The following is a 17,297-nucleotide window of genomic DNA, read 5'->3' as shown; positions in this document are numbered from 1 at the left end:
CGCCATCCCAGAGGCCCGCAAGAAAAGGCGGTGCCACTCTCGGGCCCCTTGGGGACCGTCCGGGCGTTGGGAGACGCATCGTCGTGAGGACTCTCCCCACGCGGAGCTGGCGCCAGGGCTCCGGGGACCCCGGAGACGCCCCCCACCACCAGCCGGGACACGCGAGGCGCCCGGGATTCCACCCGCCGGTTCCCCCGTCGCGACGCCAGGAGGCGCCGCCGGGCCGAGGAGACTGCGCGTGCGCGGCGAGCGGCCGCGCCGGGGTCATTGCTGGGGCCGGCGACGTCGGTCTCCCGGGCAACATGCGAGCCGGCGACGACGGCGGGGGCGCGCGCGGCGAGGAGCCGCGGAAGCTGGCGCTCTGCGTCCTCTGCGGGCTGCCCGCGGCGGGAAAGTCGACCTTCGCGCGGGCCCTGAGCCGCCGGCTGAGGCGAGAGCAGGCCTGGGCCGTCGGCGTCGTCGCCTACGATGACGTCATGCCCGAGGCGTTCCTCCCGGAGGCCAGCGCGCCGCCATTGGTCAGTGGGGAGGGGGCGGGGCCTCGGCCGCTGTCGCCAAGGGCAACGCGCCCGCCGCGCCTGCTGCGCCTCCGGCGGACGCGGTGCGCGGTGCGCGGTGGGGAAGGTGCGTCCCTGGCGGGGCAGACGGGCTCGGGGAAGCTTGACGCAGGAGGAGATGACGAGGAGTGGGAGGAGATGACGAGGAGTGGATTGTCAAACACATGCGCGCAGCATCTAGAACGGCTCACTTAGAGGAAGGCGCGACCCCTGGGGCGGGCAGGCGGTGCCTGCTGTACCGGGGGTGCTGTGCCGGGGGAGGGGGGGGGCGGCGCCCGGGGGGGGGCGCCCAGTCAGCCCGCGAGCTGGGGCTCCCTCCCGGTGAAAATAGCTCTTGAAGGTCCTTTTTTGGGAAGGTTCTGCTTAGAGGGACAGACTCTCTCAAAAATGCCTATACAGCCATGAACTAACAGCCACAGTGAATCCAGCTTTTGTGGAGTTTGAAATTTACATATTTGGGGGCACCCCCTTTTTAAGAAAAAACACGCATTGATGAGGGTCAGCGTTGCTGGGGTTCCTCGCATGACGCTAGAAAGAGGCTGTGCAAATGAAGGGTCTGGCCGCTGAAGCACAGACTTTATCTCAGAGTAACAGTATCAGCCTCTGCCAGTGGGGAAAGTGGCCGTTTCTTCACAGACCACCAAAGGAAGTGAGGGGCTGTCTCTAGAGCCAACTTGTAAGTTCCAAGTACCTATTTCTTTAAGGCCTCAGATCGCAGTGCAGTGAGAGGCAACCCTTTGGAGAAACGTGAAAACTGAGACCTCAGGAAGGAGATTCCATGTGTTCGGTCTCATCCTCCTGGAGTAAATACCCTTTGATTGAAATAGTCTGAAATTTTTTAGTTTTTTTTTTTTTTTAAGTGCTGGAGTGTAAAGGAACCCACACCCACATAAATACGCAACTGTATGATTCCACTCTGTTGGTGAAACATTGAGTACATTAGGTGTATGGAAAAAATGGGGACCAATTTATGTCCCTGTTCCTGGCTACTTGTGAGGGAAATAGAGCCTCAGGACCCTGGTAATGCCGGATTTACTTGGATGTGTAATTTCACCATTTGGGTGAAAATTGAAGTCATTGGTAGGTGTAGGGTAAGGTAAAAAGTATCAGGCTTCTCTGCCCTCCCACTGTTAGGATAGATGAGGGAACCCTGCGGTCCCAAATGCATGCCTGATGGCGGGCACCTGGAGTAGGGTGTGGGCCTATGTAGATGGGATTCACCTGGCTGAGACTGGGCTTTTAAGGGCAGCGTCGAGGAGATGCCAGCAGGAGCAAAGAAGCCGAGAGAGAAGCAGAGCCATGAGAAGAGCAGAGAGAACATGAGAGAAGGCGGAGAGCCCAGAGTGAAGACAGGCCTGCCAGCCTCCCAGCCCCCCGGCACCCCTGCCTGCCGTGTACTTGGTAAATCCCAATAAAAGCCTGCAAAAACCACTGAGGGCTCCAGGACTCCTCCTTTACCCGGTCTGCTGGATCAGAAAACCTGCTCAGTGTCCTTCCTGCCCCTACAGTAGGAATTGTTGTATTTGCTGGACCTTTCCTTCACTCTTACTGTTGTATTTTTTCCACCTCCCACTGGAAATGAAGGCATGAGGTTCGTCGCGTCGCTATGCGCGGGCTAGCTCAGCTGTAGGAAGTTGTCAGAGTCTCCTGTGTAGCGGGCCTAGCGGATGTGCTGGTTGCAGGTGCTGGCATCTCAGTGCTCTGGCAGCGTGCGCGGGCGAGAAGAGGCTTCAGTTCCTGTCCTGTGCTTTCCCTCCGACCCCGACCTCATCAAAGTGTCAGTGCTCTCCACAGACCCACAAAGCTCCTTGTATTTTAAAGCTCTTCTCTTCCCCTTGATCTGCTTCCTCTCTTTCCCCATCCACCTTGACTCTTGTTAACTGAAGGTCTTGCATCTTGGCCAGGGGACCTTTTGACTGAACATTTTCTACCCACCATTGTTCTCATTTCAAGAGAACCTTGACTATTAGCCAGAGTGTTTTATTTTGGCAGGATATTGATTTTGGCTTCTCTTTTCTCCTGGGTGATAACACTTTCATTCTTTTATTTATTCAGTCACTTAACATCTATTTCTGAAACACCAAATTAGGTACCAGACTCTCTGCTGGAAGCTGGCATATGTTGGACTGTTGATCTAGCAGGGGGCCAGAGATGTGCAAACAATTGCCTCAACAGTGGAAACCCTGCCAGAGTGGAGGCCCAACATGGAGAGAATGGAGTGTCAGGATAGGTTGGGGGAGGGGGGAGCATCTGAGCTGCCTTCTGCGTGATTTGAGTCTGAGAAGACTTAGAAGAGGACTAACATCCCTGAGTAGGAGTTTTCTAGGCAGAGGGATGGTGTCTACAATCTCTGAGTGTCAAGAACTACAGATGGTTCATTGTTGGGGTGTGAAATTTCCAGGTTGGGGCATTTTCCTGGTCAAAACTAATTAATTGAGAATGCAATTCTTTCTTTTTAGCCATCCCAGTGGAAACTACTTCGACAAGAACTGTTGAGATACCTAGAACACTTCCTAAATGGTGTTATTCATGGGGGCCAGGTGTCTGTCCCACCCACAAGGACTGAAGTCATGTGGGAAGATTTTATAACCTGCTTAAAAGATCAAGATCTGATCTCTTCTGCAGCGGCGAAGGCACCATCCGGCTACTTCTTAACGAAGACAGCTGTGTCCAGACCTTTGCTTTTGATTCTCGATGACAACTTTTACTACCAGAGCATGAGATATGAAGTCTACCAACTAGCTCGGAAATGTAATTAAAACTTTTTTACACATAGGCATTTATGTTCATGCCCAAATCACTCTTGTCTTTAGTAGATTTAACTGGACTAGGAAGTTTATATGGACATTCAGTATTGCGTGAGGGCTTTTCTGCTTCAGCTGGGCTGAAACAAGAGTATACCAGTAATTTTGTGCTTTCCAATTGTTTTCAGATTCCGTGGGCTTTTGTCAGCTCTTTTTCGATTGTTCTCTTGAGACCTGTTTAGAGAGGAATGGCCAGAGACCACGAGCAGTGCCTGCTGAGACCATCCACCTGATGGGCGGGAAGATAGAGAAACCCAATCCTGAGAAAAATGCTTGGGAACGCAACAGCCTCACGATTCAGAGCACAGCGTGTTCTTCCGAGGCCAGGTATCCTGCTCAAAGCTGCCATTCACTGCCGCCTCGCTGAGCTGGGCCCTGAGCTAAATGCTTTACTTTTACCCATTTGGCTGGTCCTCCCATCAGCCTTGCAGAGAGATTATTTCCCTACAAAGAGAAAACTGAGTGAGATAGCTCAGTTGGTGAGTTACTGAGCTTGTGACAGCTGAGATTTGAAGCCAAGTTGGCTTGCAAACATTACTCTTATTAAGAGAATGCTGTCCCCCAGAGGGCACAGCCGGGCATTCGGCGTGCTTATCTTTGGGGATACTCTTAACCAAAGTAGCAGAGTCCAACTAGACTGGCTAATAATTTCCTTATAGGAAGAAAAGGAGCGGAGGTGGTACTGAATCCAAGTTTTGTCTTAATCCTGGCTAGTGGCACTGCTGTGTATGTGTGAAGCTTCTGGGCTGTGGTGCTGGGGCTTTCCATTCATGATAGCATCTAGAACATTCTAGAGTACGGTTCCAATAGAAATTTCACTGATGAAATAGAAATTTCTGTATTTGCACTATAGCTGCTAGCCATGGTATCCACCGAACACTTGTAATACAGCTAGTGCAAGTGAGGACCTGAATTTTAAATTCCATTTTCTTGACTTTCTGCTTAAATAGCTGCACATGGCTGGTGGCTTGAGCAAAGGAGAGCGCAGTTCTGGAGCTTGATTACCCATGTGCCCTTTGCTTCCTCCTGACTGTTGTCCACAGGGGATTAGCAAATTGTAAAAGTTAAAAAAAATTTTTTTAAGATTATTTTTATTTATACATACAAGAACTGGGGTGTAGGCCAGAGGTGCAGGAGGTGAGAGGATTCACCAGAGACAGAGTGGGGAGCAGAACAGTCGCATCTACTGAATTACACTGCTAAGGGGAGCAGTGGGGAGACAGGAGAGGTCTGCTGTGCCATGTGACTAGCTCCCTGGCCGGGGAGCGAACTCATGCTGCAGTGGCTGGCCATTGCTTGATAGCACTGAGACTTAACCCCTGTGCCACCAGGGAGGCCCAGTTTAAAAATATTTTTCATAGAAGAAATTGCTCAATAAATAGTTGTTAAATGAATGACCTGATTCTACCTGAACTCTCCATGGCCCTTTGACCATTGAGGAACTGTGCTAATCTGTATCTAGTAAATAAGCAGAAGCCAAAAATGTACAGACTGGGCAGACTGCGTTCCTCAGCCTAAAGCTCAGCACTTAATGAGAGAAAGAGGATGCCTTTTCAAAGCTTGTTGATATAGTCTTAGGAAATTAACATTTTTTGGCTTATTTGTTTTGAGCTTCTGCCATTGAATCTTGCAAGTAGAAGGTAGCTTCCAAATGATTCCTTTTCCCCCCCTTTAGTTTAGGATCTTGTATTTATAGCACTTTTTTTAAAAAATTTTTTTGGAATTGTTTTTTTTTTTAGATTGATTTATTTATACAAGAATCAGGGTACAGGCCAGAGGTGCAGGAGGGTGAGAGTATTCACCAGAGACAGAGCGGGGAACAGAACAGGCAGGCTGACTGAAATACACCGCTGAGGGGAGCAGCGGGCGAGGCAGGAGAGGTCTGCTGCACCATGTGGGTAGCTCCCTGGCCAGCCAGGATCAAACCCGCACTGGAGGCTGCAGACAGCTTCACAGCGCTGTGCTTAACTGCCTGAACCACCAGGGAGGGCCAATTTATAGCATTTTTTCATTTTAGTATTCATAAACACAAGTCCTTAAGCAGCAGGTGTCTGCTGCAGGGACTGATTCTCTCCTACCTCCTCTTACAGCTTGAAGCTGACTGATCTACTGCTTACTGCTTTGGAGAATCCAGTAAAATGTGTTGTGGACAATGTAGAACAAAAGGTACGTCTTCCTGGGAAGACTTAGTATAAATGAGTGGGAACAACTTTTTGTAGCAAGGTTGCTTTGTGGTTGCATGTAACACAGGCATGAAATGTAAGGGCAGCTCTGCCCTGCCGGCCAACTCACCCGCACTTGGCCCCTGGCCCCGGAGCCCTGGCCCAGGAGGCAGCTTGCACTGGCTGCTCTCAGCCGACTGTTGAATTTTCAGCAACTTTGGAGACTTTTAACATTAGTTAGCTGTTTGAAGATGGCTAGGGATATTTACACCACAGAAACGGAAAGACCCTATGGATAGGTTTTCCTTTGGGAAAACAGGGGAGCCTATTGCTAGGCATTTCCCGTCACACCACTGCCCAGGAGGAACCCAATTTACAACTGGGTGGTTTTCTGCCTCCTAGTGAAGGGTAACTGGAACCCAGAGGTCACTTTAACTTTTCTTGCACTCTCTTCAAGTTTGCATCACCTACACTTCAGTCATTTCTTTTTTAAAAAATTTTTGTGTGGAAGAACTGGGTGTAGACCAAAGGTGTGGGGGGTGAGAGGATTCACCAGAGACACAGCAGGGAACAGAACAGGCAGACTGACGAAATACACTTCTGAGGGGGCCAGCGGGTGAGACAGGAGAGGTCTGCTGTGCCATGTGGGTCAGCTCCCTGCCTGGGGATCGAACTCAGGCCGCCGTGGCTGGCAAAAGCTTAATAGCACTGAGACTTTAACCCTGCACCACCAGGGAGGCCCCAAGATCTCATTTCTTAAAATCAATTTTTATTGAGTTATTGGTTTATGCAACCATTATTTTGGGGGTGTAGCTTCGCACCTCGTCATGTGCATGATTCACTCACCCTCCCCAAAGCTGTTGTGCTTTCACCATTTCTTTTATAAACTGTATAACTGTTCCAATAATAATATCTGTGTTACCTAGGAGACAGACAGAGTAATTTGTTCAACTAACATGCTTCATCAAGCTGATCAGACACTCCGAAGAATTGTCTCTCAGATGATGAAGGAAGCGAAAGGTATGTTGGGAGTTACATTCCATTGCGCTCGTAGGGCTTTCTGAGGCTGTTCCCTACACTAGGGTAGTTTGTTAGCTTTTGGTCATAAAGTTTGCATCATGTTTTCAGTGTAAATATGCAATTTGGTGATAGAAAATTAAAATTCTACCCACAGAACTGGGTGTTCACCTGGTACCCAGGTTCTGAGCAGTAGCTCTGTATGAGGCCATGTTTTGCATGCTGGTGACTGGAAGTTGTGCACATTTCAATGAGGAGACAGAAAAACGAATGAACATATATACCTGTGCTCTGAAGGGAAAGAAAGCAGGGTCAGGCAGGCTAGAATGATGGGAGGACTTATTTTAAGAGGGAGATCAGAACGCTTCTGGAGATGACATTTAAGCTGAAATGTGAGTGGGTGAGGTCAGCATGGAGTTTAAACAAGCTCAGTGTATTCTCTTTCTGCACTTTGCAGCTTTCTAAAATAGCTCTTTTGTGTTTTAAATATTGAACTCTTTGCTCTATTTAAATTTGGATTTTAAAAACAGTATCAGCTAACATTTCTTGAGTTCCTTTTTCTATGCTAAGTGCCTTAAAAAACAGTTTCTGATTTTTATAATCCTATAAGGTAGGTGTAATTTTACAAATGGGGAAGTGGAGGTTCTGAGAGCATCAAGTAACTTGCCCAAAACAAAGCCACTACCTGAGGCACTTCGGCGACCTCAGGCTCAGGGCAAGATGGGATTCGAGTCTACGCCTTCTGTTATGCTCCTCACGCAGCATCGCTTATTATTAGTACCTTTACCAAAACTCAGGACGTGGGGGAAATCAACAGTATATTAAGCATACTGTGTTTCTCACACCTTTTTTTTTTTTTTTTAAACCATCACTCCCATGTAGATTTTATGTTACCACTTTGTTGGAAAACATGCAGGCACAGAAGTAAGTTCCATAGAACCCTCACGTTAAACTGTGCTGTACTCTACTTGATCCCACTTAGAAAATCACTTAGTTGGAATTTGCAGCTCACTTATAGGTTAAAATCCAAAGTTTGGGAAACAGAAATGTCAGCATTATTAGAATGAAACCAAATAGTTATGGGGTTGCCCTCCCCCGCTTGCCTTTCTTCTGTTCTGTCTACAAAGTGAAGGGGAGGGGAAGTCTGATTATGCACAGATCACTCTGGACTCCCTTCCCACTCATTTAAATAGTTTTGTTTCTTGGTGTGGAAAGTGACACAAGCTTCTAGGTCAGGCTTATATAATTCCATTCCCTACCATTAAGAAAGTGAAGACAGACCACAGAATGTGAGTAAATATTTTCAAGTTGTGTTTCTCAAAAAGAACTTGGATCCAAAACACATAAAGGACTCTTACTGCTTAATTATGAAAGCAATCTGAATTTCTCAATGGGCAGAGGTTCCGAATAAGCATTTCCCCAGGGAAGACAAATGGCCGGTAACTACATGAAAACCACTTGGCATCATCAGTCCTTGGGGAAAAGCAAAGAAAAACCACGACGAGACGTTTCACGTTCACTAGGCTGGCTTGAAGAAAAAAGTGCATGTGGCAAAGCGCTCAACCACTGCGCCACAAGGGGAGGCCCTGAATTGTAGTTTAAATGAGCAAATTGTATGGTAGGAAATTGTATCTCAACAATACAAAACTTTAGTGGTTCATTCAGCTGCCCACATGGCGAGTGACTGTGTTGAACAGGGCAGGTACAGGGCACTTCCCTCATTGCAGAAAGTTCTATTGGACAACTGTTATAGATACTATCATTTTCAAAGCCAAATTATCACTTTCTGTTTGATTTTCTTTTTGCCTCATTACCTAGTAATTCTACTATAAGATAGTAAGTCAACAATCTTTTGATTTTTGTCAACGAAAAACTCCCTTTCAGGCCTGTATTTTCTGCAAGTTTTTCAGTACTTTGAATTGTTCAGAAGAGATGCTTGTATCACCCTACCATGGCCTTTTGTCTGAGGAGCACACCATCGGTGATTATAGGTGTCTGGTTTGTCTAACATAATCAAGTTAATTACCTGATGTCATCAAACAGCCCAGCCTGATTTAATTTACAGATAACTTGAGGATATCCTTTTATTTTAGATGAACAAGTGCCTCCCTACAACTTGAAACTTCTAGCGGAAGAACTTAACAAGCTCAAAGCAGAATTTTTGGAAGACCTAAAGCAAGGAAACAAAAAATACCTATGCTTTCAACAAACTACTGACATATCAGATATTATCCTTTCTTTTCATTATGAGAAAGATAACATTGTACATAAGTATTTTTCAAAGAAGCATTAAACTTTTGAATTTTCAGTCAAATGTCTGATTTTGCAAGCAATTTGCATTACTGGGATGTTTTCTAGGCCAGCGATCTATAAATTGTCAAAAACTCAAGTTTTTAAAGAAATCAGTCCACTTTAAAAGATGCATTTGTCCTAGAAATTACTTCAGTCAGCCACTTGTGGGGTGTGACATGAAAACTAACCATCAGAAGAGCCTCCTCTAAGGGTCAGAGCCCAGAGCGCAGGGCTGGGGACTGGAGTCACATGACTGGATCTTGACAGAGAAGAAACTACTCAGGTGACAAGATGCAGGTCTTTGGTGCCGTTTCTAACTCATGCAGCATCTTGTGGACAAGGCGTTCCACAAATTCAAACCCAGAGAGTCACAAAACCTTTTTATTTTAAATACTGGAAAACTACTCACAAACTAACTTAATCCTAGTGTTAAAAAAGAAAAGTTGAGATCATTAGAAAGTGTTACTTTTTTATTCATATATTACAAAAGCAAAGCTTCCTTTACAATATGAACTACATACTAATTATTTCAGCATTAACTGCTTTCTGGAATCCCTACACAGATAGTGTGTATTGCAACCATACTTGTTTTATGTTTTGCATACAAAATATGTTCTTTACATCAGAGTACATATTAACAAAAACAGGTTCTAGAAATCACATACCCTCTAAGACTATTTAATGAAAATGTCCTTAGCAGGGAATTTTTACATTTTAATAATACACCCATTTGATAAATATTCTCGGAGAACTTAAATGAGGTTTATCTCTGAACATTCTCTATAATGTCCCCTTTGTCAAATAATCCAGCAGACGAATGGCAAACACTTATTTCTAAAATGAAACAGCACTGGAAAATATCCAATGGAATTTTTCAAAGTAAAAGTCTAGCCTTTACTTGAATCCAGAAGTTGTAGCTACACATACTAATGTGTAACATCTGAAATAAAAGTATTCCCTGTTAATCTCTTCACAGTTTCTTAAAAAAATATTAGTGGAGATAAATTATCTACCAACTTTAAAAATCTAAACTTATGTTCACTGAACAAAAATAATTTAGTTTCAGAACATTGCCTGTTAACAGCAAGGTACTTACTATAAATAGTGCATGTTAAGCTTTTCCCAACTCATTTCTATAAAATATTTGATTAAAAATAAAATGGGAGAAACATAGTCAATACTTAATGAAAGATACTAACATCTTTCCAAATACAGAATTTAACTCACAGAATATTTAAATAAAGTCCTAAATCTTTTTTAAAAATACAATACTAAAAAAGTTTCTAAGGTAGATTTGCTTTAAAAACTTTAGTGCATTTAGAATTAATTGTAACTTTCAAGCATTGACACCTTTGGAATACCAACTGTGCTCTTTAAGTCATAAGAAAATTAGAATTATACATTCTTATTTGTAATTAGGAAAAAAATCTTTTCTATGGTTAAATTAAAATGCATCTTCAAAACATCTATCTTCAGTTGTTAGAAAAAAATATATTTGTCACTATTTGGCCCAGAATATACATAGTTAATAAACTGGTCTTCACTAGAGTTCTTCCTCATTGTCTACTGAAAATTCACTATTTTGGGGTATTGCTTTTATTTGAAGAATAAAATAGAAGTGAAGGGAAAAGTCATCGCAAAGCTTCCAAATGACAGCAACCTGTTTTTCTCTGGCAATAAACAAACAGTAGGCCAAGTTACACCATCTGGAAATGGCTGCACTAAAACCAATCTGAGCAGGGAGGGCTTTCGACAACAGAGCAAACAGAATTGTAAAATTTTAGCTTCACAAACCTCAGCTGTGACAAGGAAGAGAGCTATGTATAGCCTTTGGAGACTGCCCTTCATGCTGCTCTCGGAACAATGCAGTTGAGATTAGACTGGAGAGTAAACCACAAGAACTCATTTTAATGGCTTTAGCATCTGGAAGGAAGGTAGAAGACCCACTGACTTGGCACTTGGGGGATCTGCGAGCACATGCTATCAATATTTCCCTTTTACTTACTATGAGAATAGAGGCCCTTTTGGTTAATAAACACTTAATAGTCAGGATATTCTCTTTAAGATGCCAATTTACACTTTCAAGATTTGGAACCAAATTAAGAATAATTTTTGCAAAGTACACAGAAACCAACTATTAGTAATAATGTATTTTATTGTTTGACCAAGCTGTCTTCAGAGCCAGCTAGTTATTACACAATATAAAACAATAGCCTATTCAAAAATTACTCGACTTATTTAGCAAGTCTTATTTTTGTAAACAAATGTTTAAATGTATTTTATATCTACTATCACACAGCTTATCTTCTCTTGCTAAGGCGACAATTCAACCACAGTTTCCATATAGTTTTGCCACTGTACATGAGAGACTGGGGGAGCTGTAAATAAGCATTACAGCTTGAATTTACAGAAAATATTTTAAATGGCCAGTTCTGAAGAGTAGACCAGGATCTGTTTTGGAGATAGCTTCTCGTTTTTGTAAATATTACTTGGCCTTCACATATTTCCTGTGTGTTTCTGTACCCACCTTTTTCTTGAAATTATGGGCAATAAGTGGACAGAAGGCAGGAAAAGGAAAACTTCAGAGATCTCTCTGAAGGACTGCATCTCCTAGGTATAGGACAGATGATGTCCACTGTCCCTCTTTGGTCATCAAAGGAATAGAAAGAATAACAGATTCTCAGTATAGTTACCAACCTCACCTGGCATAAACAATGCCAGAGTGAAGGATTTAAATGAAAGGCTCAAATGAAAAGGGGAAAAAAGGCATCTTCACAGATAATCCTCCAATGTTTCTAGCGTTTGCATGTATTTACCTGTGGCTTTTTACATAAAGCAGAAGTGTAATAAAAAGAATTCAATGGAAATTTGACTTAGTTTAAATCAGAAATTGAATGAACCAATATTTTAAATATGAAAACTTATTATATTCCCTTTCTTTTCAGTACTTTCACCCTATACTTTTGTAACTTTAAACAGAATTAACTTACATTTCCTCTTATGGAAAAAAGAGGAAATAGCATTACTGTTATTAGTTGAAATGAAACTAATTCAACTTGAACTATGTGAACTAAATGGTATTTCAATTAAGAGCAATTTTAAAGGCAATTCCTCTGCTAAACACTGAAATAAGCTGTAAAAGATTTTGTAACTTATTCTATCATTTTGAAATGTGAAGAACAGTATCTAGCTCCAATATACTGAACTATCAATAAGCCTTGAAGTGTTTATGGACCATAAATGTGGAAAACTCAGATGAACACTTGTAAGATTATGAGTGACCAAAACTCAAATGTCTAAATGAAACCAAAAAATAGACCTGTGTTCTAATGTATCAATGACCCTGCCCAGACTTTTATGAAAGAAAAAAAAAAAGAAAATTTTGTTTCCACTGTCAAATTTATATTCTATAAATATAGACTTTAAATTAGTAGACACCTAATTAGGGATGATTCCGCCCCCCCCCAACAGAAAAAAAAAAAAATCGAAACCACAAAACAGCAAAACCAAATAGAGCATATGATGATTGTTTCCATCAGTGCTGATTATGTTGCCCTCTTGCAAAATGACAGGCAAAATCATACTTGTTTTTACATTTGCATCCACATATGTTACACTGAAAAGGATTTTCATACCCATGACATCCCATATGAATAGTATAGAGGATATTGTCGGCAAAGTACATGTCACAGTGCTGGCAGTGGTGCAGAAGCTGCGGGTCCTGAACTGGCAGGGTTGGCGCTGGCGTGCTGGGCTGGCTGTTCCCTATGCTAGGAGTACTCGTGTGGGCGCTCGGCTCACTGCTCGGGCCTGCCACGGGGCTGTAGTTCCTCTGACTGTGTGATGGCCGAGGCTCGGGGCTGGCGGGAGAGGCGCTCTGAGGAACACTCGCGGACACGGCAGACACCACTGCCTGGGCAGAGGGCTGCTGCATCATGAAAGGCTTCTCGTCGGGGCAGGGAACGACGTCAGGGGACGCGGGGTTTTGGTTTTCAGGTGGCAAACTGGACAACTGTCCTGCTAGAGTTGAGAGCTGATTTAAAGGGTTATCAACCATGAGCTCCTGGGTGTCCCTGGGCAGGCCACCAGTCGCTGCGGTTTTCGCCATACTTTCATAGGAGTCAGTCTGGATATTTGGGATTTCGTGGGTAAAGTCATTCAGGTAGTCCGGCTTCTGAACCACCATGGAAGGTGGGCTTAAGTTGATTAGTGCTCTTCGGCTATAGCCCAGATTGCCTGTTTTCTTCTGTAAGACTCCCCACATTTTCTTGCTGCTTAAGGAAGACCTAGTACCTTTAATTGGTACCATTTTATGCTTGCGTCTTCGATGATGGGACAGGTTACTTCGGTCACTGCAGCGGAAGGAACATAATTCACATTTGTATGGTTTTTCTCCTGTATGGGAACGCATATGGGCTTCCAGATGACGCTCATAAGCAGATGCAAATGGACATAAGTGACATCTATGAGGTTTCTCACCTGTTTAACAAGAAAAATGGGAGATAAACGACAAGAATAGCTCATTTATGAAAAGGTTTGTGTTTTGACTACATTAGATTTAGAAATTGAGCAAAAACAAAATGCTTTTCAGAAATTCACATTTGCACAAGATTGTTGAAGTGTGTAATAAACCTACAGACGTACATAAAGCATAAGAACATATCAGTAACAATTTGAGATAAGTAGATAATGCCATTAGTCAAAAGTGTAAAAATGGCTATGGCTTCGAGCAGCACTGGGAAAGAATAGCAGGGCTGACAATACAGTATTCCCCACCAGTCACTGTATCAAAAGTCTGTCTCACAGCCAGGTTTAGATATACATCCAGACACATTCTTCTTTATATATCTTCACCCTTTACACACATGAATAAACACTCCTTCCCCAGGAAATATGCAAAAAACCTTTTTATGTAAATCCTTAAATAAAAAATTCTATCAGAATGGGCCTTTTGGTCCAAGCAGGAATTATCAGTGTCCCTTCAAAATTGCTGGTGTTACAGCTTCCTCCTCTCCTCTTCTTACCAAAGGGACAATTTTAGTTTATGGTGTTAAGCTGAAGGTGGTCCAAACATGTAAAACATTTGGGATATGAGATTTGGAGTCGCTCATATAAGAAACACTGACTACCTCCTGTGTGTCAGATGCTCCACTAGGCTCTGGGGCACAAAGCTGGCCTCACTGTATCCCCCCACCACGCAGCATGGGAGCACCGTGACAGGGAGCAACAGAAGCCATGGGGCAAAGAGGGACACTGACCTGGCCTTTGGCCAGAACAGAGGATAGTCAGGACGTCACAGAATGAATGGCTAAGGGAAGGCCTGAGCGTTAGCAATACAGTTTGTAACGGTAGAGAAAGCTTTTCCCCATTTTGCACTTGAAACACACTTAGCAATGACATTTATCACACTATACTGCCTTCAGTATTAACACGCCCAACCTGAGAAGCAGATGCTGAACGAGTATTTGGATCAAGATGCTGAGAAAGGGGAAGGCTGCAGGGCTGCACTGCCTGCCTGCATGTTGTTATTCTGCTGTTTCGTAAAAATGGAGTAACCGCTGCCCCACTTATTCAAACCTTCATTTTTAATCTATTAGAACTATTTATTTGACAAACCAAGTTGCCCTCCTTGGCCCCTCTTCTGCCCCTAAAGAGATGCCTTCTCCAGCCATTCTTCCTTACCTGTGTGGATTCTGATATGTTCAATAAGCCGGGCGGTTCCTTTGCTGGCATAGTTGCAGTACCGACACTTGAGCTTCCCATCAAAAGTCCTTTCGAACCCGTCTACCAACATTCCTGAGTTTTCATCCAGGGACACTTCAACAGATGGGTGATCAAGTCCATTTTGATCACCATCTGTTCCAGCTATAAACAGTATAGCATAGAAATAATGCATCTCAGAATCAACTAAATTTTGCATCTTAGTCGCAAGTAGTATAAAATCTATCATCAACTGACAGTTCACATAGCACAGAAGTTAAATTTACAAAATAACACTTAACTGATGTTAATTTTATAGAAAAGCAGTAATATATTCTGGTTTTAAGAATCTTTCATAGGGGATCTCAAATTACTTACACATAAATATCTATCTTCAATATGCTTTTGAAGCACAGGGTATTATATGACAGGAGAGGAGACAGAGGGTAGCAAATAGTGTTGGCATAGTAACCACGTATTTGAGAATCCAGCAACTTCTACAAATATTATAATTGGCAGTCATAATAATTTCCCCAAATCCTAGCTCATTCACTTTAGTCTAAAGCAATCAATGCTGAGTTTTACACTGTTCCATTCAGTTTATATCTATATTCTAAATTCTGGATCTTAACGTTCTAATTAAGTGCATAAAGGAAAATTTTTTATCTGACATTTGAATGTTAGATCTATAAGAATTTCAGAAGTACAAGATGCTTGGCTATTTGCTTTAGTTTATATTAACTACTTCTTTGTACAGATAAGAGACTGAGGGGAAGTGTTCAAAAAAGGAAAATCAACAAACTGTATGAACTACAACCTGGTCTCTTGAATCCCAGCCCAGAGAGAACAATCAGGAGGGACATTTTTACTCCTACAGCTCCTTGGGAAAAGCACTAAGTCCCAGGAAGGGGCTTGAACAATCAGGACCCTGCTCTACTGTTTCTTCCCAGAGGAAATAACTTTGCTGCATGGTACAAGTCCAATATGCAAGGGTCACTGCACTGGAGGGACAACAAGGTTCAATGTCTCCCTCGTCCCCCCAATGTTTTCCCAAGCCAATGACACAAAATTGAAAGAGTATATGACCACTAGAGCAGTCAAAGTACAGATTCTGATTCAGTACATCTGGGCAGGGCCTGATGTTTTATACTTGTAACAAGCTCCCAGGTGATGCCAAGTCTCTGCAGTTGGCCCCTGGATTATACAGCTGTAACCTGTCCAGGCCAGAGGTCTTTGGGGCTTATGTTCTCTGTCACAATACCCAGCTCTGTTGCTGTAGCACAGAAACAGCTCTAGAAAGTATGTAAACAAAAGAGCATGACCGTTTCAATAAAACTCTACTATATATGGATACTGAAGCTTGAGTTTCATATGATTTCTCATGTCTCATGTCACGAGGTGTTTCTCTTGTTTTTTTTTTTTTTTTGAACCATTTATAAATACAGAAACCACTCTTAGCTGTGGTCACACGGAACACTAAGCAGTCTAACAAGGCCCACGGATGTAGTTTGCTGACCCAAGTTAGGGTCTGTCCGTGGTAAGGAAACAAAGTGTATCTGTAGCAGGCTCAAGTGAATTGCTGCTTTCTCTATCCTCGTTTCTCTTCTTAGATGGACAAACATACATAGTCAGTGCCTTTTTTTTTTTTTTTCCTTTTCATTTTAAGAGAGACAAGACTTAAATTCCAATTTCTGTCTCAGGTCTAATCCAGATTTCCTAATGATCAGTATTCTTCATGGATAACAGCACACGCCTCTCTCTGTATGTATAAAGTGATTTAATAATAAGATGAGTCTACCTCCCTGAAGAGCCTCTGCTTCTTTGTCCCCACTAACTGATCCAGAAATCATGTTCACATGATGGGTCTGCTGAGTCAGGTATTCCTGGAAATCTTTCACGAAGTCCAAAGGCTCTGGTTTCTTTTCACCCATCTTTGCTTTTCTTTTTTTGAAGTTTATAGTTCGTTATACCTAAGGGAAACAAACCTGAAATAATTTCACACTATTTAGGAAAATTCAAGATATATTAAAAACAGTAACAAAAATCATGTACAAAGCACTACAAAAAGCAACCAAGAATACAGTCCCCACCTTTAAATAAATCTTTTTAAAATCTTACATTCTTATTGGTGAATAAAAGAAGACAGGTGAAATAGTGAAAAAGTAATATATTTACCACTGACATACACTGCGGTTCAAACTTAGTCTTAGGGGATGGAAAGAAATTATAAAGACAGTAAAAAGAAAAACTATATCAGACAAAAGAAGCGGGCACATCAGCAGGGACTATCAATGACACCGACAGGAAAGAAGCCAAGTGGCTTACTTGGTACGAGAATTTTCTAAATGACAGGCATGCTGCATGCCTATGCTGTCCACGACAGCTGCTTCTGGCCACATGCAGCTACTGAGCACTTGAAATGTGGTTACTACCTGAGTATTATGTTAATGACCAGTCTTTCATTTTATTTAAACAGAAATATTTGCATGTGGCCAGTGACTGCTACATTGGACAGCAAAGGCTCTGAAATCACAGGGTTCACGTGAATGAGCTCTCTAGCCTCTACCCCATGGCCTGGCACATTTTTGCTGCAAACTGCCAGACAATATTTTAGGCTTCGCGAGTCATGCAGTCTCTGTTGCCACCGCAGCGGATCCTGAACAACTCACGTTTTCTCTACACAGTGAACTTGCCTTACCCATGAACACAGCACTTGCTATAAAGGTATTTTCTTTTCCTTATGATTTTTTCTCTGGTTTACTTTA

The 17,297-nt window shown here is 42.9% G+C and overlaps 2 protein-coding genes across 3 annotated transcripts; one reads left to right on the top strand and one right to left on the bottom strand.

Moving 5' to 3' along the window:
- Positions 1 to 302: 302 nt before the first annotated feature.
- Positions 303 to 8,833, top strand: PSTK (phosphoseryl-tRNA kinase; the record flags this gene model as incomplete). Its single annotated transcript, XM_084244377.1, has 6 exons — positions 303 to 560; positions 3,017 to 3,308; positions 3,490 to 3,688; positions 5,452 to 5,527; positions 6,450 to 6,543; positions 8,634 to 8,833. 6 exons carry the CDS (start codon positions 303 to 305, stop codon positions 8,831 to 8,833), a joined length of 1,119 nt encoding a protein of 372 aa, XP_084100503.1.
- Positions 8,834 to 12,367: 3,534 nt separating this feature from the next.
- On the bottom strand, positions 12,368 to 16,463 carry IKZF5 (IKAROS family zinc finger 5; the record flags this gene model as incomplete). Of its 2 annotated transcripts, none has more annotated exons than XM_084246080.1 (3): positions 12,368 to 13,311; positions 14,515 to 14,697; positions 16,331 to 16,463. In XM_084246080.1, the coding sequence occupies 3 exons, from the start codon at positions 16,461 to 16,463 to the stop codon at positions 12,368 to 12,370; spliced, it is 1,260 nt and encodes a 419-aa protein (XP_084102206.1). The 2 variants fall into 2 exon arrangements, with proteins under 2 accessions (XP_084102206.1, XP_084102207.1); XM_084246081.1 differs by having other exon boundaries at positions 12,368 to 12,852.
- Positions 16,464 to 17,297: the final 834 nt, after the last annotated feature.

The sequence above is a fragment of the Talpa europaea genome (assembly GCF_964194135.1).
Source record: "Talpa europaea genome assembly, chromosome: 10".
NCBI lineage: Eukaryota > Metazoa > Chordata > Mammalia > Eulipotyphla > Talpidae > Talpa > Talpa europaea.
The sequence above is the reverse complement of the archived record's forward strand: the minus strand, read 5'-3'. Positions and strand labels throughout refer to the sequence as shown.